Genomic DNA, 22,365 nt, shown 5'->3' on the forward strand with positions numbered 1-22,365 from the left:
TGCGAGGCTCGGCCGCGCAATTGAGGCCGGACTCGGCCACGGCCGAGCCGCGGCCTAGCCCGGCCCCGCACTGTAAACGGGGTCCGAGCCTCGCAATTTTGTCCGTTTACACTGCTGGGCTCGGCCGCGCTTTTGATTCAAACCTTTCAATATTTTGTCGTAGTGGCGCTCTGCTTGTAAGCAAATGCAATTTGGTATTGTCTGGTTTTCAGACCCTTTGCCAAATGAATTCCGTGGCGACGAAGTCGCCGTTCGGGCAAAGGCCTTTGCCGAAGGAAAGAATCCTTTGCAGGACAAAACCACCTTAAACTATACTAGGTTTCGACGTTGAGGGGGTTAATATCCTGAATAGCGAAAGATACAGGCAGAGGGTTTGGAAGCCAGACTAAAATTGGCCGCGCAATTGGCCGCGCATTTGGCCCAGTTTGCGTTTACACCAAGAAAAGGCCGGGCTCGGCCGCGGCTCGGCCGCGGCCGAGACCAACCTCCAGAGCGAGGCCAAATGCGAGGCCAATTTTGGCCTCGCATTGGCCTTTTGCGCGTTTACACTGAAGCGGGGCTGGGCACGGCCGCGGCCGAGCCGCGGCCGAGCCTCGCACTGTAAACGGGGTCTATGACCATGGACCTATACGTATAGATCTGTCCTGATATAACTGTCTACGGAGCCAGCTCCACGTGGTATAACCCGTTACCGCAATAACTCGATAAATTGGTGCAATGTCAAGTTCATAAGTATATGTGTAATGCTCTATATCTCGTGGTCATACTGCGGGATAGAAATAAAATGTTTCGTCAGCGAAAGAACAACCCTGTCATTATATGTGCAACCATGAATGATTGCAGACATGTGTTTTAGAATAATGACGTGTTTCAACGTATACTGTACACAATGAAGATGACAATGTCGCTGAAGGCAGAAAAAACAACAAAATTTCAATCAATCGGACAGAGAAATATTTGTATATGGCAATCAGATACATACTATGGTTGAGCTAATTTATTGGCCCCTACAGTCTTCCATTGTCCCATGTGCGCACGCGATTCTTCACATATTTTCCTTATATGAAATAAGAAGTAAAATGTGTTTAACATAATTATATAATATATAATTATTATAATTATATCTAACATAACGAGCTTTCACTCACGCTGGACCAACAGTGTGGAATTCACTTCCTCGTGAGCTGAAAGACTCAAGCTCCATAACATCTTTCAGGAGTAATTTAAAATCATATTTGTTTAGCAGTACATTTTGAAGATCAGTGCCTTTGAAGACAGACTTTCATGTCTTTTTTTTTTCTTCTGCTTCTTCATCTTCTATTACGGTGATGTACTTGTATCTTCAGTCTGTTTGCTTTGATGTAAAGCGCCTTGAGCATTAAATCAAAGTGGAGAACGGCGCTATAGAAATTGTATATTATTATTATAATTATTAACTTCAAATCATAATCTTTAGTCATGTTAACGGAAAAGGGATGACATTACATGATATTGTCCGACTTTGATCAGGTTTCCTCTGATCTGTGCCTGTTAAAATGATCTAAAAATATCTTCTTTTGTCAATATCCTCAAGCAAAAGAAAGAAATCACGAGAACGTGCGTAATAAAGACAGCTGATCATGCTAATAGTTAAGAAATACATTCTAGCAGATGTAATATTACATGATTTTACTCACTTCTAGCAATTCAGTCTCAAGAGATAGTGATACAAAAGGGGTATAATTGTTATTACAATGTTAAAATGTTTTATTGTGTCTATAATGACCATTCAAGTTATAGCGTCAGCATATAGTTACTTTTACAGTCAAACCTGCCTTGGCGGCCATTGCCGTATGCGGCCACGAAAAAAATCCCCTCGGAGAAAAGTCATAAAAAAGACTGTGTCTATAGCGGTCACCTGTCTATAACAGCCACTTTTTCGTCTCCCTATGGTGGCTAATTATATAGACAGGTTTGATTGTTTATATACAGGGCTCGATGGCCCGGTGGCCCCGCGGGGCCACTAAAATTGACGTTGGGCCATCAAACTTCAAAGAGGCTATATTTTGGTGGCCTGATGAACTTCAAAGACAACAATGACAAGTTGCACTTTTTCCAAGTTCGCGTGTTATTGTGAAGCGTATCAGGGCAATTACCCTCCCGAGGGCAATTGCCCCCCCCCCCCCCCCCGTCTGTTACTAAGTGGTAAGGTTAGAGTAACGATTTGGGTTAGGGTTAGGAGTAGGGTTATACGGTTACAGGATTGGGTTCAGGATTAAGATTATGATTAGGGCCATGGGAAGGGTCCGGGGTAATTGCCCATGCAGGGGGTACACTGATTGTCCTATAAATAGACCCATTCTGAAGGAAAAATGCATACATGTCTCATTCACTGAATGGATGAGATCTGTCAATAAAGGTGATCAAATCATCAGGCCAGCCTGCACGAGTGCAGAATTCGTGTTTAGGGTTTCTTTTATCCTTTTATCGTTCATGACCTTCAACATGAAGCCATACTGATTGTCTATAACTTGGTCCTTCCCATAATATATAGGCTAAACCACATCTTTCTCTCTTCATATTCAAGACATGGTTTGTCACTTGTATAGGAGCTATGTGTTGAACATGAACAGAGAAAATGGACTGTGTGGGTTGGCCTCTGTGGGAGTGACCAAGTTTCCAGACAGATGGCCAGGACCAATGTATATAGGAGAAACCCTATAATTCCAAACACAAACCTGGATTCGTACAGGCTGGCCTATTCATTGGCCACTTGCATTGACAGATCTCATCCATGCAGTGAGTGAGACATGCATTGTTCCTTCACAATAACACTCAAACTTGGAAAAGTGCAATTTGTCATTTTTGTCTGTAAAATTCATGTGCTCAGCAGTAATACATGCATGACATTTTGTCAACATATAGGAAGAGTTCCCCTGTCTTCATAACTAGGATTGTGCTCTCTGTAGCTGACAATTATAATAACCCTCCAAAGTTGAATATAATTATATATTTATTTTTTTGATACGCACTATAGAGGAACATGCAATGCGGTAGTGCTTGGCTTCTGGTTTACCAAGCTTCATATGGACAACACAAATGTCGTATATGCGCAATGTCCATCTTGACCCACTGTATATCATCCCGATCTCGACAACGAAGACCATGAAGTAACTAATTTATTATACTGTATGACCAACTATACAAGAAAATCACTCTGAGAGCGCAGACCTCCGCTAAGCAGCTTCAACTCCCCTCCCTAGCCCCCTTTCGGGGAGGTGAAGCTTAAGATTCCTAAATCTCCGGAATTTTAATCTTCTTATGTTGAACCGAAAAAGTTAGAACTACATTGTACATTAATGCTATACAGACACTATTGTTACTGAAATTTCAGGTGTGATGATGGCGGATCCAGGGGTGCCCTGATAGGGGGTTGTGAGGGGGAGGAGGGGGATTTTCCACATTTTCTGTATGTTCTTTGAAAAATCTCAACAGATTTTCAACTAATTTGATTTTGAGTTGTTAAAATGACGCCCCCCCCCCTCCCCACCGAAGAGGAGGGGGTTGGGGTGGAGGAGTTGAAGCTTCAGAGTCCATAAACTCTGGATTTCAATATTTATCTCCTGTAGAATCGAAAAAGAACTAATTTGGTGCTATGAAGACATTATTGACTGAAATCTCATGTTTGATTATGGCGGGTGCAGGGATGCCCTGATCAAGGATGGGTCGGGTGAGGGGGAGGAGGGAGATTTCCAAATTTCCTCCATCTTCTTGAAAAAATCTATGACGAATTTTCACCTTCCCAACCCCAAAGGTGGGAGGAGTTAGAGCCCCCCCCCCCCCACCATCTCAGCCCCTCAATAGGAACCGAGACGAGGGGGTGGGGTCATTTGGGTGAAATTCAGAATTTCAGGTATTTCTTAAAACTATACGCATGACAAAAGGAATACATATTTGAAGACATTTTCTGTACGACTAAGAGTAATAGAAATCAATTTTATCACATTTCTGGAAGGTTGGCCTACTTTGATGAAATTTCACGTCTGCTATACCCGTCACGTGGTGGCTATACCCTCGTCTTAGCCCCGCTTTGGGGAAAGGGAACAAATTGGACTTGTTGCCGTTTCGAACAAAGTGGGATTAGCCTAGAGATGCTACCACGTTTGGTAAAAATCCGTCAAAGACTCAAACAGATGCAGAAAATGTGGAAAATCCCCCTTCTTCCCCTCACTCTTCCCCACCCCCTGGATTCGCCATAATCAAACGTGAATCTCATTTACTAACATCGTAATTCATTAGCACTAACTTACCTCTATCTTTTCCAGTTTGACAGAAGAAGAAAAAATCCAGAGTTTAGGGACTCTGAGGCTTCAACCTCCTCCCCCTCCCCCCGCCTCCTTTGGCGGGGGGGGGGGGGGGGGCGCATGTTATCAATTAAGATCACACTACCATAAACATGCTATCTGCCAAGTTTGATGAAAATCCGTTGTAGATTTGTAAAGAAGATGCTGAAAATGTGAAAAACCCTATCTCTTTCCCCCGAGTACCCCCCGATCTGGGCACCCTGATGGATCCGCCATAATCAAACATGAATTTCAGTCATCAATGTCCTCATATCACTAACTTACCTCTATCTTTTCTGGTTTGGCAGAAGAAGATTTAAAAATTCCAGATGTTAGGGATCATCTCCCCCCACTTCATCTTCATCTCCCCCACCCTTGCGGTGGGGAGGGGGAGGGTAGGACTCATGTTATCAATTAAGATCACACTACCATAAACATGCTATCTGCCAAGTTTGATGAAAATCCGTTGTAGATTTGTAAAGAAGATGCTGAAAATGTGAAAAACCCTATCTCTTTCCCCCACCCCCGATCTGGGCACCCTGATGGATCCGCCATAATCAAACATGAATTTCAGTCATTAATGTCCTCATATCACTAACTTACCTCTCTCTTTTCTGGTTTGGCAGAAGAAGATTTAAAAATTCCAGATGTTAGGGATCATCCCCCCCCCCCCCCACTTCATCTTCATCTCCCCCACCCTTGGCGGTGGGGAGGGGGAGGGTAGGACTCATTTTTTTTTTTTTTTTTTTTTTTTTTTTTTTTTTTACAAATACAGATCATATCACCGTAAAGATGCCATTTGCCAAGTTTGGTGCTAATCTGTCGTGAGATTTATCGAGAAGATGCTGAAAATGTGGACAATCCCCCTCCTCTGCGTCACCCCCCCCCCTCCTCCCCCCCCCCCCCAAAAAAAAAAAAAAAAATCAGGGCACCCCGCGATCCGCTATCATATAATCAAAAATTAAATTTCAGTCATTATAATGTCTTCAAAGCACTAACTTTGCTCTATCTTTCTACGGTTCGGCAGAAGAAGAGAGAAAAAAAATCCATAGCTCAGGGACTTTGAGGCTTCATCCACAGGTTTTACTGAGAGTATCTCTTCCATCTTATATACTAGGTGAAATGAACGGTTTGCACATATCCCGGCGGCTGTTTGCACATTTCCCGGCAAAATTGAACATTTGCACATTTCCCGGCGTTTGCCCCACATTTCCCGGTGTTTGCACATTTCCCCGGCTCCACATCCCTTAGTATTGGTCAGTAACATATCTGTTTTACAAGAATGATTGCAGTATTTACAAGATTTCTTTTGTGTACCTGTTTAAAACAATAAATGATATTGAACACACTGTTAACAAAATATAAGACACCGGAATATAACCAGGGAAGAAGATTTAAGCAAAAAACAAACAAACAAACAGCAGCAGCAGCAGCAACAACAACAACAACAACAACAACAACAACAACAACAACAACAACAACAATTAATATAAAATTAAATAAATACGGAGGGGAGGGTGAAGGGAACGATAGGCGCCAGTAGAACAAGGATATTGAAAGCGCACATAATTTGATTGAAAGTAGAGACCAAACAACAGCGCTAATCGCCTTATAGTATCAAATGAATTCAAAATGTTTAAGAAAATGAAAAGAGGGTTGAAGCATTACTCAAAATGCTTTATTACTATAGGTTCTTATTATGACAAAATTAACAAAGTTCGTTCGGGTTATATCAGTTGAATTCTCGAGTTAAACACTGATCCATTTTTTATGTATTGGGTCTTTTGATGAATAATTCTAAAGGTAAAGACTACTTTCCGTTGAAAAGAATGAACATCAAATAGATAGTGAAATTTCATCTCCTAATGACTGTAAGTTACAGAGATTACACAATCTTCTGCTCCGAGGTATCAGTTATCTTCCAGAGACAACTGGTAAATTCATGACCCTATATCAATATCTGCATAAAAGATCAAAAATCCATAAAATTCCCAGATCACTACCAAAATTTTATCATCTGTTCCTTGTGTCATTATCAACTTTCCTGCAAGTTTCATCCAAATCTGTCACACAGACGTGACAAACACACAAACAGACAAACCAACGCCGATGAAAACATAACATACACATCTGTGTACCTTCCGCCTCAAGTACATGTAAAGGGATCATATCAAGGTACATTGGTGGAGATGAGAATTGGGCTTTTAACTTTTTGCGAGATAACAAGATGAAACACTATGAAATAGTACAGAGCATAGCATCTAAGAGGAATTCAAAGTTACAAGCGTAATTTGATGAAAATTTGTTTTGGAATGACTGAAACATCCCCCCCAAAAAAAAAAAAAAAAAAAAAAAAAAAAAAAAAAAAACAGAGAAAACAAAGCGATCGTATACAAGGTGAGTTCTACATTTTATTAGAATCGCTCTGTTTTGGATATCTCAGCCATTTCAAAACCAATTTTCATCTATTAAACGTTGAATTCCTCATGGAATTACGTGATCTTTCTTATTTTATAAGAGGCTTTTCATTATCTCACTACCAAAAAAAAAAAAAAAAAATGTTAGAAACCTGAAGTGAAGTCTCAACCAAAACTTACAATCAAGCAGGTCCCTGTGCAGAGTGTGACTATTCCGGGATAGAAGTGTCGTGCGTCAGTGAGAGATGGCATGGTTAACGGATGATTTTAAATGTCACTAATGTACAATAAAAGTGACTGTGCATAGTGCAAGTAAAGACATGCCTCTTTAGTTTGCTTGGAGCATGTGTGACCCAAACAGGGGCTGCATCACTTGAATGAATGGAAAGCAGCGCAGTGATGTGTGAGCGTATAGAAATTTCATATGTCTTTGCTATACTTGTAGCTTTCCATAGAGAATTGCAATAACCCCGTTTTCACGCGACCACCCCATTAGTATACCTTGGCGCGTGCATCACTGTACGATCAGCAAGCAGAGAGAGGGGAAAAAAATCACCGACCCTCGTACTGTACTGTATGAAACGCACGTAGAGGCAAGGCCCTCTTTACAACATACCTAGTAAGCGTTCGTGCATTTTTTGCTGAGAAGCTAGCCGGAGATAGTGCACATAAGCTCTACTTTTTGGTTGGGACGATACAACAAAGACAATTGGCAGGGATTTCAACAGTGAAAATGTGGATTTTTCAACCGATCGAATGTCGCAAACAGACCGATGATGCATCACATTGGCGTCGTCTCACCAACATGCATTACGCCACCAATCATCTAGGAAACGTCGTATGATCGGCTGGTCACTGGTAGAGGTCTGCAGGTGTACTAGACGTGGTCAATTTGCAGGGTTCACACCACCAACCGTACCCACGTACGACCTACCTAGTACCTGTCCGTAGTGCTACTAGAGAGCTACGAGTGTCATTACATGTATCTACTGCGCTACATACGGTGTTCAATTAGTTGCAACGTCTTAAAACTATACGCAGCTATTGAACGTGGATAAGTTGCTTTTCGCTCGGAGGTATCCTCTGCTCTGTGTGCAGTGCGACTGTAACGTTACAGGTTCACTCCAAGACATAAGTTTATGTAGTGTCAATAACCACACAGAAAATAATTCATGGATAGCTCGCCTGGCTGGAAGGTGCATGGTAGCACATGGTGGTGTGATGGTGGTGTCTGCATGTTAGAGCTATTATAGAGGGTCTATGCATTGTACATCATGGTACATAATGACGTATCTGGTATGCTAGAGCTACTCCAGGAAGAATGTGACGGCACTTGGAAGTGCATATGAAATCGGATACCTTCTCCAGGAACAAAGAATATTCAGACAGGCAATCGACTGATGTGTGCAGCCATATATTTGCTGTTTATGGTATACACGCAGGCATTATATGGCTGCATCCATTTGACATCCAGTTGCTGCAAACATGTTACTGTTCACAATGTCCGAAATGACAGTTCCATTGACTAGAAAACCAAATAAATGAAGATTACGGCAAACGCGACCAAGATTTTCATTGAAGTTGATATCTTTTAGATGTTAGAGATGACTCGGTAAAGACTCGAGTTAGCCATTGCCATCATCACTCAGATAAGTATCTGGTATAGACTTAACTGAGTGTCGACACTAAGTGGGATCCGTGTTTGCCCACTGCGAAGAGGATTTCGATTTTCAGCGGCAGGTGTTGTCAAACCTCTCATCTCAAATTTGAGTTTTGAGCATTATGAACTACGGAAAGAGGTCTTCTTTGCCGAAGACAAGCAGAAAAATGTAAGTGGTGCACTCTTGTGAATGTGGTGGTAAGCAGTAGATCTGCTACTGATGGATGGTATACAATGAAGGTCAATGTTAAGTAAACTTGTCTACATGTACATTTGCAGTCTATAGGAACCAGAACTGTAAAATGCACTGTATAATCATTTACTGTCTGACTTAAATTAGCGGCTGTGCTAATTTGAGACTCTACATGCTTCTCATTGCTTTAATGAAATGATTTGATCATACAGATACTCTGATTCACATTTTCGTTTATTGTTCTCTTACAGCTGTACATACATTATGTATGTACATGTATGTTACCCCCACGAGATACGTTTGCACACAGCTGGTGGTAGAGGGTGGTCTACATGTAATAGGATTTCCGACACTGGACATTTGAACAATGCACATTTATTATACAGGGTATGTAGTTGTGGGTAAACTTGGCCCCTACATTGTATATGGCCCTACTTCCAGGGGCCCAGTTTATACATAGGCAGAGTTTTACATAATGTATATACTGTACGAGCTGAAATTTTCGCGTACAGATATTTTCGTGAATTGCTACTTGGAGGACATTAGCGCGTGTTGTTAATTTCGCGGTTGCGACGGTCTAACTGAACGCAAGTATTTGCGCGTTGTTATTTTCGCGGTTCAAAGGCGATTCGCGAAATTCGCGAAAATAAAACCACCGCGAAAATTTCAGCTCGTACAGTAGTGCACTCCCGTTCCCTAAAGGAACACAGGGATTTGTAATGAAGTTCCAGTTGCAATGAAAGAAAAATTCAGGCATCAACATTACCTGCTCTTTGTTTTTTATTATTTATTTGTTTGGTTATAACAAAATTTCGATGTAACGAAAGAAAACTGCCTGTCCCAAGGACTTCGTTATAGCAGGAATCCACTGTACCCACAAACAGGGCTGGCGGAGCATTTTCACAAGTGTGTGTGTGTGTGGGGGGGGGGGGGAGGGGGGGAGCACACGCCAGGTTTCATGAGCTAACAAGCAAAAAAAAAAACAAAAAAAGGGGGGGTGGGGGTCTTCAGCGCACAAGCATACACGTAAGTCACTTACCGCCCCCACACTCCAAGGTCTCTGTCTACAAAATGTATATTTCTTTGCAGTGCCACTTCTGCTTTTCCGGGGTAAAAAATGTGGGGGCCCAAAATGATGACACCTACAGTGTACATGTATTCCTTTGTATGGTGCGAAAAAAAAAGGGGGGGGGGGCCTGAGCCGTCAACTATACACGTACATGTACACTACTACTGTACTAGTGTATTGCTTGGAACATTTGAACTACACAGTGTATAACACACACTCTCTCAAAATAAATTCAGAGTCGAAAGGTTAAAGGTGAAATGGGCAGAATCTGGTAGTTCAGAGGGATAAACCAGGTTCCCAATGTGCTGCACTTGTAGGCAAGGTTTTTAAATAAAATGCATCATGAAGTGTTGCTAGGCAAACAGCTGAACTTGAAGTGTACATTTTATGTATGTTGTATTCCATACCATTTTTATGTTGGCTTTAACAAATAAAAAGTACTGTCAAATATGCAGAGGTTTCAAATCATATTGGTCAAAAAAAGTTTTTGGAATTGAATCCACTCTTATTTTTAATTTTTATGAAACAGTGATTTTGATAGCATCAAATTGATACCAATACGTACCTGTATGATACAAGGGCTGTCAAGGCATTACAAAACCAATCTCTTTTTTTTTTTTTTCAGCATGAAATGGACAGTCTACTTGTACAGCTGTACATGTAATTGCTGTCAAGGCATTACAAAACCAATCTCTCTCTTTTTTTTTCTGCATGAAATAAGAAACAGTCTACTTGTACAGCTGTACAGTACATGTAATTGGGTATAGCCATTTCGAAATATGGTCAGCCTGGTTTGAAGTTGCAGATAATAATCTTTAACTGCTTATTTGCATTGTTTATGTTTGCCACCAATGTCACTATTTAGTGAAAAAAATATCTGTATTTTCTGTCCTGACTTCTTTGTATCTTGTTTATTACAGTTAAAGTCAATTGTGGAAGACAACCAGAAGGCAATGTTACAGATAATGTTAAAAAAAAAAAAGAAGAAGAAAAAGAGAAGATAACATTAAAGATGAACACTGCATGTTGACAAGATACAGCCTGTAATGGCACAGAGTGACATGGCCATCCCCACATATGTACTCCTACTGTAAAAGTGCTTGGATCAGTCAAGGGGCAAAGTACCGTGTACATGTACCTTATAAAGTGGGAAGAGTACTGGTCTGTCAGTGTGACCGCAGAGGGAAGTGATATGGCTCAGTCGAAAGCGTGTTAGCCTCCATTCCCAAGGGTACTGGGTTCAATTCCCAAGTCTCACTGAGCAGTGTTGTGTGTAAGCACTCCGTCCCCTCTAGTAAGAGGCAAAACACTCTATCACTTGGACAGGACCTTGTTTGGAAGTCCATTCATTTAAATCGCAAAGAGCAGGATGCTAACCTGGTGAAGTGGTCTTCCTACCCACCCACATGTCAAGAAAATATGCAAATGATGCCATCCCCTCATAGTTCGCCCCATGTGACGAGCAATAGTCAGCAAACGGTATCAATCAGGGACATTGTGCCATACGCTTTAAAGAATGAATGAAGTGTGACTTCAAAATTGATAACCTGCTCCTCTCTGTCAAATAATTATACTAGTAATTGATGTTCAATCATGTATCCTTGTCAGTGACAAGAAGTAAAGGATGAAAAAAGAGCATACTTTTCTTTTCAATTAACTAATTACACCGGTAAGTCATTCACTATCACAAGCAATTCCCCATTGTACCAACGGTACATGCCATCAATATGAAAGGCACTGTTTTATTGTAGTGACACCAGTTTGGAAAATCTGAGCGAGGTATGTTTTCAGGTCTGTAGACATTATCAGGGCTGCCAACTCTCACTCATTGAGAGTGAGACTCACTTATTTTGGTCCTTTCTCACTCTAAAACTTTATTTCATTTGCATGCATTTCTATTGATCTCACTCATTTTGACTCCTAAATTATAGCATTGGCCTATGGAAATCTCACTCTCAGCTACTGTAGTTTCCAATGTTGGCAGCGCTGCATTATAATACATGTATGAACATTTATCTGTGATAGAGGTACAGTAGTAATTGGAGACATGTACATGTAAACCCTAAATGGGCCACAAAACATTTTTCAAGGGTGTGTGTGTGTGTGTGTGTGGGGGGGGGGGGGGGTCAGAGTCAATGTTTCTGGTAGTGTTTGAAAGGTTAATGTTATTAGACATGTTTCAGTATTATGTATTCAAGCATTGTGCACACATTATGCTTGCTTCAAGGACGATGTACAGTACAACTACACCCAGCATGTGAGTGTGACCAGTGAGTTGTTAGAGGAGTGGAATCTCTTCCTAATTTGTGCAAATTTATGCATAGGTTCTATAGCATGACAATTGAATGCTTAGCATTCCACTGTGCCAAATCGCTCTTCTATAGTGTTTTGATATAGAGACCGGAAAGGGGGTTCTTGACTTGAACAATTTTAAGCTGTATTTCAGAGGAAATGTCGAAATCATGTCTTCAACTTTCTTGCAATTTGTTACGGAACAAATCCGTTCAGGTTTTCATCATATCTTCTTGTTATCAATACCCCGGGACTGAAAATAGGAATATCAATATTGCAACAAGTGAGCATACAGTGTATAATATTACCATTTTGCACACATTTGTACGTTATTTTATTCGTCAGTTAACCTGTATGTTAAATCTTTCGGGTAAAGTATGTGGCTTACGCATGTTTTTGCGTGTATAATAACAATTTACAGTTAAAGAAGTACAGTTTTTCACTGATTTTTGTTTGCATGTCCTGTTCTCACTCAATATTTGCTGCTGAAAATATTGAAAGGGACAGCAAACTGCTGCTCATTCAATTTGTTGTGAAAAAGGAATAATGGAAATTCTGTCTTTTGTCAAGGCAGTTTATTAACACTTGCGATAGTGCTCGTAAGCTTTTAGCAACACAAAGCATGGGTACAAATGTACAAAGGAGAGATTCTTGTTTCCTTTCCTTTAATGCACATTTTTTCCGAGTCCCCCTCTTTTGCCCTTCTCTTTCGGGAATCTTAATTCCACCATATGATTTTATTTTATATGATTATTGTACAGTTGTATTTTGTACTTTTCATGCTGGTGATGTAACAGTGCCATGAGCATCATTCTTAACACCTCCCTGGTGTGACATACTGTTGTACATGTACACGTTTGTAAGGTGTACTCTACACTGTTAGTGTTGCATGCACAGTGTACAGGTCTGTAGTACACAATGTGGATTGCAGTTTTCAGTGAGTGGTGAAAACTCACTATTGTTTGTAAGTAGTCCATAACTGTAAAGGTGATTAGTAGAGCATATCAGGAAAGGCTGATTAACAAATGTTAGATTGCAGTCTGAAAGTGGACTGCTGAGGTGCAAATCAACAATTTTGTTCATCCCATTCTCCAAAGCCGTGGATTGATAGAAAACATAGTGTTCAAGGGTGTGTACAGTTCTGGTCGAGGTGGGGATTTAGCTTTTAACCTTTTGCAAGATATTCAGAAACCACTCTAAGAGATGTCAAAGAGCATGCAGTTCTAAGGGGTATCAAAAGTTTATTCGATGAAAATCGGTTTTGAAATGGCTGAGATATCCAAAAACAAGGTGAAACAAAGAGATCCTAATAAAGTTGTGGCATGTCGCCTTTTTTAGCACTTTTTGGGATATCTCAGCCATTTGAAAACCAATTTTCATCAAATAAACGTTGAATCCTTCTTAAAGTTATATATGCTCTTTCATATTTTATAAGAGGCTTTTCATTATCTCACTTAGGAATGTTCAAAACATGAATCCCTACCTCAACCAATACTGTACAGTCCCTTTAAGCTTTAAAGCATCACCAGGCTTTTTGGAAAAAACTGTCTACCTAATAATAACTGTACACCTACAGTAATACATGCTTGCATTTTTTTTTTTTAATTTCCTTAATGGTAAAAGGGCAATTTCCTAAATGGCAATTCCATATCATATATTCAAGTTGACTTTGATGAAAAGAATACAATCAAATGAGCAGATGGATGGAAGATTCATCAAAATTGGACATACACGATGTACACCTTGTACACTGTTCAAGTGTCATCAGAAAGTTACCAATTTTTATGCCTCCGCCACGAAGTGGTGCCGGAGGCATTATGTTTTCGGGTTGTCCGTCCGTCCGTCCGTCCGTCCGTCCGTCCTTCCGTCCGTCCGTCCGTCTTTCCGTCCGTCCGTAATGAATTTTGTGGACAAGGTAACTATCAAAAGCTGTTGAGGCATCCTAATGAAACTTGGCATGTATGTGTATTAGGGGGTGAAGTTGTGCCTATCAACTTTTGGGTGCACGTGCTCAAGGTCAAAGGTCAAAAGGTCAAGGTCAAATACATAAAATTTCACTATTTCCACCATATCTATGCAATGCCTGAAGATATTTTCTTGAAACTTAGTGTATGCATGTATTACCCAATTTAGATTCTCTGGTGAAAGTTTGGGTCATGAGGTCAAAGGTCAAAGGTCAAAAGGTCGAGTAAAAGTATTAAAACTTCTTTTTTTCTCTGTAAATTGGAAAATTGTTCAAGGTATCTTCATGGAACATAGTATATATACATGTACTGACTGGCAGTGATTATCTAGAGAATGTAGGGTTCATGGGGTCAAAGGTCAGGGGTCAAAGGTCAAGTGCAACACTTCAAAATTTTACTATTTCCCTCATGTTCATGCAATGCCAGCAGGATTAGTATTTTTTTTTTACACTTGGTGTATGCATGTGTAACCTAATAGAAATTCTCTGGAGAGTTCTTTTTCTTTTTCTTTTTTATTGCCTCAAAGGTCAAAAGATCAAGTGAAAGTGCTGAACTAACTTTTTCCTCCATATCTCGGAAGTGGCTCAATTTATCGTGAAACTTAGTGCATATCTATGCATGTTCTACCTGAAAGTGATTATCTTATGAATTTTAGGGTCAAAGGCCAGATGAACATGGTAACAATTTACTATTCAGTACAGAAATTGCACTTTTTCTCCATACCGGTACCATGAAAATTACTCAATGCATAAATGTTTGAATGGGTCAAAGTCAAGTTAAAGTCCTTAAATCCCCAAATACATGCTCTCCTATTCATCCAATTAAACCAAGGTCAAGGAAGGTGAACATTCAACACATTTGTGACAAACTTGTCATTTCAATATTTTGCCACTTTTGTGAAAATGTAATCACACATTGTCCACATGTACTATCTAGACCTATTAGGAGAATCATGCATTATGGCGGAGGCATAACAGTCGCCATAGCGACATTTCTAGTTTAAGTTTCACATGTTTTCACTGAATGCAGTGCAATGTGAAAGAGATGATGTTATCACCTCACAGCTCTGCCACTAGTTTGTTGCAAAGATATGAAAATCATGATTTTGGTCAGTAACTTATTCAGGTATTTGCAAGCTTATAACATGACTGCAATAATGTAATGCACAAATACATCTTTTAATATGGTGCATCATATTCTTGATTTCATGCCCCCCTCCCCCACCCCCCCCCCCAAAAAAAAAAAAAAATAAATGAATTCATGTACAAGTTACCAGGTACATGTCATGTAGTAAAGATTTGTGTTTAGCACAGTGGGAGACTTCCAAACACATACATCTGTACATAAGTGTAATTAACAGATTACAGAAAGTATTATAATTATTGTACCAACTATGATTTGTACATGTACGCGATGTAGCTGGTATGATACATGTATCTAGCAAGTTTTTATTTGGGGGATGTTATAGTCAATAAATTATGAAAAATAATTCATGATGATTTTTATATTGCACAAACCAGTTGAATTACTCTGAGAAGCCATTGTCTTGCACAATCTATGTTTTTGCCAATGTCAATGACATACCATTCTTTTGTAAATGTGTGTGAAACTTTGGAAACTCATGAAGTATTTGTTTTTTGCCCCATCATGATCAAACATTCACGTTTTCTGTTCATTTGCCTTTGCCCTTAAAGTCAACATGAAGGTGAAGTTGGATGGCTCTAGCAAAGGTCCACCAGTGCAGCCATCTGTTGATTGCATAAAGAATGTCGACATCTGTTGAGTTACCTGAAACTCACAGTGAGCACAATAGTTACGTTCAGACGGCAGGCCCTAACCTCGAGGTTTAGCTCTTGCCCCCTAACTACGACGTGTGTCCACACGACAAATCTTAACCTTGAGGTTGCGAAACCTCGAGGTTAAGCTTCTGCCCCCCCCTCGTAACTACGAGTGGGTCCCACTCGATGTTAAAACCACAAAACCGGAAGTTTCAGCCCACACTGCTAACAAGGCGTCTATTTATTCTTTAGTCCAACCCTGTCGGACTCGCTTACAGGTACTCTTTTTCTCTGTCATGGTATGCAGAGATAGCACTACAATGATGACTTTATGCCTTTATGAAGATATTCGTCAAAAACATTTTTTTTTTTTTTAGCGTCGGAGAAGAATATAGAGTACAGTAGTGAGTTCGACGTGTTCAGTTTCAGAGATCAAGCACATGGGAAGAAAAGATGATGTTGTGACGTGCGTCATAGGTTTTTCACGTGTAGTGTATTTCTGGTGTACGTTTGGGAGGTTGACCCGGAAGCAGAGGGAAATTGTGGGGGCTGGAGTTTACGGCGAGGTCACTCTTAACTTCGAGTTCGTTGTTTCTTGTGTCCACACGGTGCTTAATTACAAGTGGGGACCCCCCGCGGCTCGTGGTTAGAGCGCTAACCATAAGATTTCTCGTGGCTCGAAACATCGAGCAAACCTCGAGGTTTGCTCACTACGAGTGCGTTTTGACGGTCCCTAACTACAAGCTCTAACCTCGAAGTTTCCTAACTTCGAGGTTAAGGGCTCCCATCTGAACGTAACTAATGACTGCATGGTTGAACCCATTAATGCTGAAAATGATTAGTACCCAAGGCTGTCTGCAGTGATAATGGCAAAGAAGGTGACTGATATCTTGTTGCATGCATGGTTGAGAAAGCAAAAAGATAATGGTAGGAGGGTCAAGGTACAAACCACTGAATTAGGAAACTCTCATGTGGCAGAATAGGATTCTGTGAAAGAGTATGATTGATTTTCCTTTTCCATGTTGTATGTCTGACTGAATGTACTAGATGCATAGATTCATGTCTGCTGTTTCGCTATGTTCAGCAATGAAGTCTTGTGTTTCATGGATGGCTGAGATGTTGCCACGGTTCAAGTACGTTATTGTGCATGCAGAACAGTGAAACACAAGCAACTCAAGAGAGTATTTGTGCAAGTTCTGAGGTTGTATTGTGAAAGAAAAAAAGGTACAATGTATACATTGTTGCTGAGTTTTGTCTTGGACAGTCTGGGATGAAGTGATCGTAAAGTTTTTGCCAAGTTTGTCTGATGTTGCTTTGATTTTCAATGTGCTACTTCCTCTACATGACTGTTTTCTTTTAGAACAATTTTGTGGTTGTATAATACTCCTTTTGAGCTTTCAAAATGTTGGCCTGGTATTAACTGATCTCTGTAGGAAGTACATGTATCTGGATATCTCATTGGCTCATTTACATTTCCATCTTAACTAACTAGGGTATACATGTCCACACGACACCTAATCTTTAAGATTGAACTCGTGAGCGAGAGTTCTGTTGGTGATAAACCCACAGAATCAAAAGAAATACTGGTGTACAGTACATACACACAGTGTGAATGATAAACCTGATTATGGTGTGAGGATATCGGTAATAGTGTACAACATAAGGTGGCTTGGAAGCTAAGGGAGCATAAGACTTATCAAGAGGACATGCAAACTTTCGAGTTTGTTGATTATTGTGTTCACACGATGCTAAAATGCAAGGTCTCTCCCCCCCCCCCCCCCCCCCTGTATTGGATAGAGCATAAATCATAATATAGAGCCTGATCGTCCAGTAATCTGCAAGATGCTTACAAGTACGTGTAGGTAACTTTTGAGTGCATTTCCATGGTACTAAACTACAAGCTCGTAATGAAAGCTTAAAACATCAAGCTTAAAACATCAAACTAAACTTAAATTGGTGTAGGAATGCTGTGTGAATAGTATACAACTATTGTCAGTTGTATACTATTTGAGGGTAGACAGTTCAGAGCATTTAAAACACAATAGAGTACCAGTTGTAGATTGTTAGAGCAGAGTGCTGAACACATCGGCAATGGTCATACTTGGTGGGTGGGGGGGGGGGGGGGGCTGAAATACATTCCTTCGTTTGCAGGTATACAGGGTAAAATGGGTGATAGGCAATGAAACAATGTATTGGTGCAGCAACTGCCTTCTCGAGGAGACACTGTTTAGTGTGCAACCATGTATTACTTTAATAATACTTACCGGGTATTGCACAAGTTGCTATCAATCCAGAGTCAAGGCTAGCTGTCCACGAGGCTCGGGGGAACAAACAACAGTAATGATCACTGTGGTACGTGCTGTTTTTCTACAGACTAGGTACATGCAACCACTCAGATTGCATTTTAGCATTTCATCAATCTGTATTGACTGTGAGGGTTGGTTCCATTAATGTACAGGGATCGATGAGGACTGATTCAAGGGTGTTTTTGTGGTATTCTGAGTCTCTGCAATGAAATCTAGTCAGTCTTGTTTGACAGATAAACATATTTCCGAACACCCAGGCAAGCTGCAAGAATCAGGACTGTTATGTCCTGTAGATTTAGCTATGTGTAGATCACACCCCTCTTGTTAACAGTTTCCCTATGGGAATACGGGAAAAAGTGTGGTCAGCATACTATCGCATAGAACAAGATTATGGTGTATTAAATACATTATGTATGTGTCAACTTTGGAATTGCAAGGAAGATTTTCATCAAAAGCAAAAGGTGAAAATGAAAATCATTGCCAAACACTAGCCTTTATAGTTAAGACTTCATTGCTGTCAGGAGGATGTGTTGGCAAGCACCATATGGATTATATGAAGAATAGTTACATCACAGATGCTTATCTCCATGAATTTAAAATCAACATGCGCGTTATTTGGCAAATGACCTTTTTTTTTTCTGCTCATGCGCAATTTGGAACTATGAACTGTCTTATTGGCGTCATTTTATCCATAGAGCGCTATTTTTAGTCCCAGTGGGCCGATTGTGGCCAACATCTACAATGTACATGAGCTTTCATTTGCTGATTACATCTACATTGTAACTAACATACAAGATGTACACATAAGGAGGGGCGTGTACAAATGTACAGATCAGTGGTAAACTACCTACAAGTTTTTCTCCCATTGAGTGCTTTCATGGGAACTGTACTGGAAACCACAGCAACTAATGATGATAATAAAAAAGAACCCACAAATGAATGATTAAATGAAAAGACCTTCACAAATTTGTGCTTCTTAAAAACCATTCCTGTCCCCCCCCCCCCTTTTTTTTATATTTTAAAGGGCACTGCCAGGCTAAGGAAGACTTCAGTTTATCTGTTTTAAGGAGATGCCATATTATAGCACAGCAATGATTTCTGAGAAAGAGAACCAAGAAATAGGTGATGCCATTTACATGATTAATCATGCACAAAAATTCGTTGTGACTCTTGTCTGTTTACATTTTATGATACTTTTTGTCTGTTTATACATGTATGATTTGATGATTATGTGTATGTTCTGTGACTATTGCTTCTAAGTTATGGGTTCACTGTATCAATGCTTTTTACGTTGGGATAAAAGCACTGTAGTACATTGTAGCAACTGTGATCTTTCAACCTTCCATCCCATCTCTTTTAGTGCTTTTGAACCGATAGCAGAGGTGAACTGTGTAGGGGGGGGGGGGGGAGAAGATTGTGGGCCCATAACTTGTACTCCTCATGTTTTTCTTCAAACAAACTTCCATCTGTGCATAACATATGTAATGAATCGAGACAGGTGTACCATTTTGGCACACCATGTAAATTGATGATGAGTGAGCAATTGTGGCTGCGTATGACCAGCAGACATCACATACAATACATTGTACTGTAAAACTGGATATTTTTGCGTGACTAATTTTTCGCGCTCGGCTAGGTAAGAAGAGTTTAGCGTGTTTTTAATTCCGCGAAATCAAGACATCGACTACTGGAACATGTAAGCAAAAATATTTGCATGCTTTTATTCTCGCGCTAGTTTCAGGTTGCGGAAATGCGTGAAAATTCCACACCGCAAAAATTTCCACTTTTACAGTACAACATATGGGACTGCTAGCAGTATTCAACTTTGTGAGCTTACATGAAAATGAATAAAATTCAAAATTAGAATTCCAAATGAAGGTTTGAAATCAGCAAATTTCTGGAAAAAAAACAACAACAACTACTCATTGTAGACCTCATCACTTTGGTACCAGATTTTAGAAGTTATAAGAAAAAGAAAAAAACCTCAGTCAAAGGGATGGTATAGTATTGGCCAAGGTACAAAAATTCAGCTTTTAAGTTTTTGTGAAATACTTAATACCACTGTGGGAAATGTTAAAGAACATAAAGTTCTAAGAGGAATTGTAAGTTTATTTCATGAAAATCAGTTTTAAAATGGCTGAGATATCTAAACCATGGTAAAACAAAGTGATCATAACAAAAGGTGGGTCCCACCTTTTATAAGGATCACTTTGTGTTGGATATCTCAGCCATTTTAAAAGTGATTTTCATCAAATAAACTTTGAATCCCTCATAGAATTATATGCTCTTTCTTACTTCATAAGTGGTTTCTCATTACCTCCAAAAAAAAATCATCAAATTCTTTTTTTTGAAATCTCAAACTCCATCTCAAGTGAAACTGTACCATGTTCACTTTAGAGTCACCTATAGCCAACATCAGATATTTTAGCAGTACAATGTTACAAAATAATGCTTTAGAGTTTTGGCTGCACATACACAGGTGCAGAAGTAGATATTTAGACTACTCTAGCTACTAGTATATAATTACTGTACATGGACGCATGGTATGTGATTGCATCTGGGTGCATGTATGGGCCAGTGATGTATGTATCGCTCTATGAATAGATCCATTACATCAAGTAGAGTACAAGGTGTATCATTACAGAGCATCAACCAGGCAAAAGATTGCACAAATGTCCGGAGGAATTTTTGAGATGAAAATAGAGATATTGTACATATTTGTGAGAGGTGTATGTGCATCATACAGTGTATATACGCTGTATGTACGTGTAGTAGCAGTAACCTCTCCATAAAACTTATTGATTTCGTTAGCATGGCTTTTCCCCATTTTTGTACCACACAAGTGTTCATATTATCATTTGTACGTATTGCACCTGTTGTTTACTGTAATGAAAGGGGACGGGGGGGGGGGGGGGGGGGGGTTGGGTTGCATGGTCGCTTTCCATATGGCTTGCTACAGACCCTTGTTCAAAAGAAAAATGTCAAAAAGGGGGTAATTTAGACATCAGTGGTTTCCCTGGAAATAAAGTGTTTGTGTTTTCTGTTATCATTTAGGGATCCTATTTCATGAAAAAGGTTTTGGATCTTTAGGGAGGTAAAACTGAAAAAAAAAAGTAATCATCTACAATTTCCCTTTCTATTATGTTGATGTTATGTTCAATCCCATTTCATGCCTATTTTCTCACTGATATTTGACCAACTTAGAATGGTCCGTTCCATTCCAAGTACATGCCAGCACTGCACACTATCTATGCACTAGATGGGTTTTCTGCATGCAACTGACAGGTGTACACATATATGTATGTATACTGTATATAATGTTCTTCTACTTCAGTAGTATACTGTAAATGTTCTTCTACTTCAGTAGTGTAGGTAAGTTAGCCCTGCATGTGAAAAACATGAATTCTATGTATGCAGCCCGTGTTGCTTCAGTGCATCGTGAATGGGAGTTACAGACCATGACAAACTATAGTATGTGACGCCCTTTAGTTTGTTTTTACTGGTGTGGTGCCATTTAGGGGGGTGTAGATTTGTTATACGGTACTAAATATACCATTTAGGGTCCTGTTTCTGAGGAGTTTGACTAATCATACATGACATACTACACACACACAAGTCATGATCTCTATCATGTGGAATTGTGAGTGACCTTTGAGGGATGTTTGAATAATTACCAGTGCAACAGGAAATCTGCTGCACTTGGCCAACTCAGAATGGTTGAGTCATAGCCTATTTGTTGTAGCCAAAGTCAAAAAATACTTTTTTTTAATAGAGCTGCATCACTTCAAACCAAGGAAAGTGTGTTGACTTGTGAGGAATACTGGTATGCATACATGTATCTGATGCATACAAGTTAGTGATATTTATCTACTTCAGAAAAAAACTACAACCCCAAAAAGCCTGAACTTAACTTTTCTGCAGAGTCAGCTCATGCCATACATCCATACTTGCCCATTGATCTTTTAGAGTAATTGCCAGTAATTGCAAGAAGAGGCTGTTAGTATACTGTTCAAAGTGATCCAGAAACTTTTTTTTTTTCCTTGGGGGGGGGGGGGGGGAGGGGAGGGTAGGGTAGGGAGGAGGGGGGGGGGGGTGAAGGGGGAGGGGGAGGGGAGGGTTTTGAGAGATGAATAACCATGGCTTTATGGCTTATCCCATTTTAGAGATACAGCTGTATGTTGGTGTACATATTTGTGATTGAACTTCAGATTCATGAGTAAGGTGAACATGAGAGTGTTACCCACATGACCCGTTTCTGATTTTAACTGACAATAGTATGAAGAGTCCCATGTAGTGGGAAGAGCTCTCACTGCTCCAGTTACATGTATAGCTGTGTTTTGCACCAGGGAATCAGCGCCACCTCA

The 22,365-nt window shown here is 40.0% G+C and overlaps 1 protein-coding gene across 1 annotated transcript in view; it reads left to right on the forward strand.

The window, feature by feature from the left end:
• The first annotated feature begins 8,197 nt into the window (after window positions 1-8,197).
• LOC140234823 (uncharacterized) overlaps window positions 8,198-22,365 on the forward strand; it is a 111,446-nt gene continuing 97,278 nt past the window's right edge. The window contains exon 1 of the mRNA XM_072314860.1: window positions 8,198-8,568. Within this exon, the coding sequence (XP_072170961.1) occupies window positions 8,522-8,568 (47 nt within the window). The 5' untranslated portion in view covers window positions 8,198-8,521. The remainder of the gene's footprint in view (window positions 8,569-22,365) is intronic.

The sequence above is a fragment of the Diadema setosum genome, chromosome 11, assembly GCF_964275005.1.
Source record: "Diadema setosum chromosome 11, eeDiaSeto1, whole genome shotgun sequence".
NCBI classification, from domain to species: domain Eukaryota; kingdom Metazoa; phylum Echinodermata; class Echinoidea; order Diadematoida; family Diadematidae; genus Diadema; species Diadema setosum.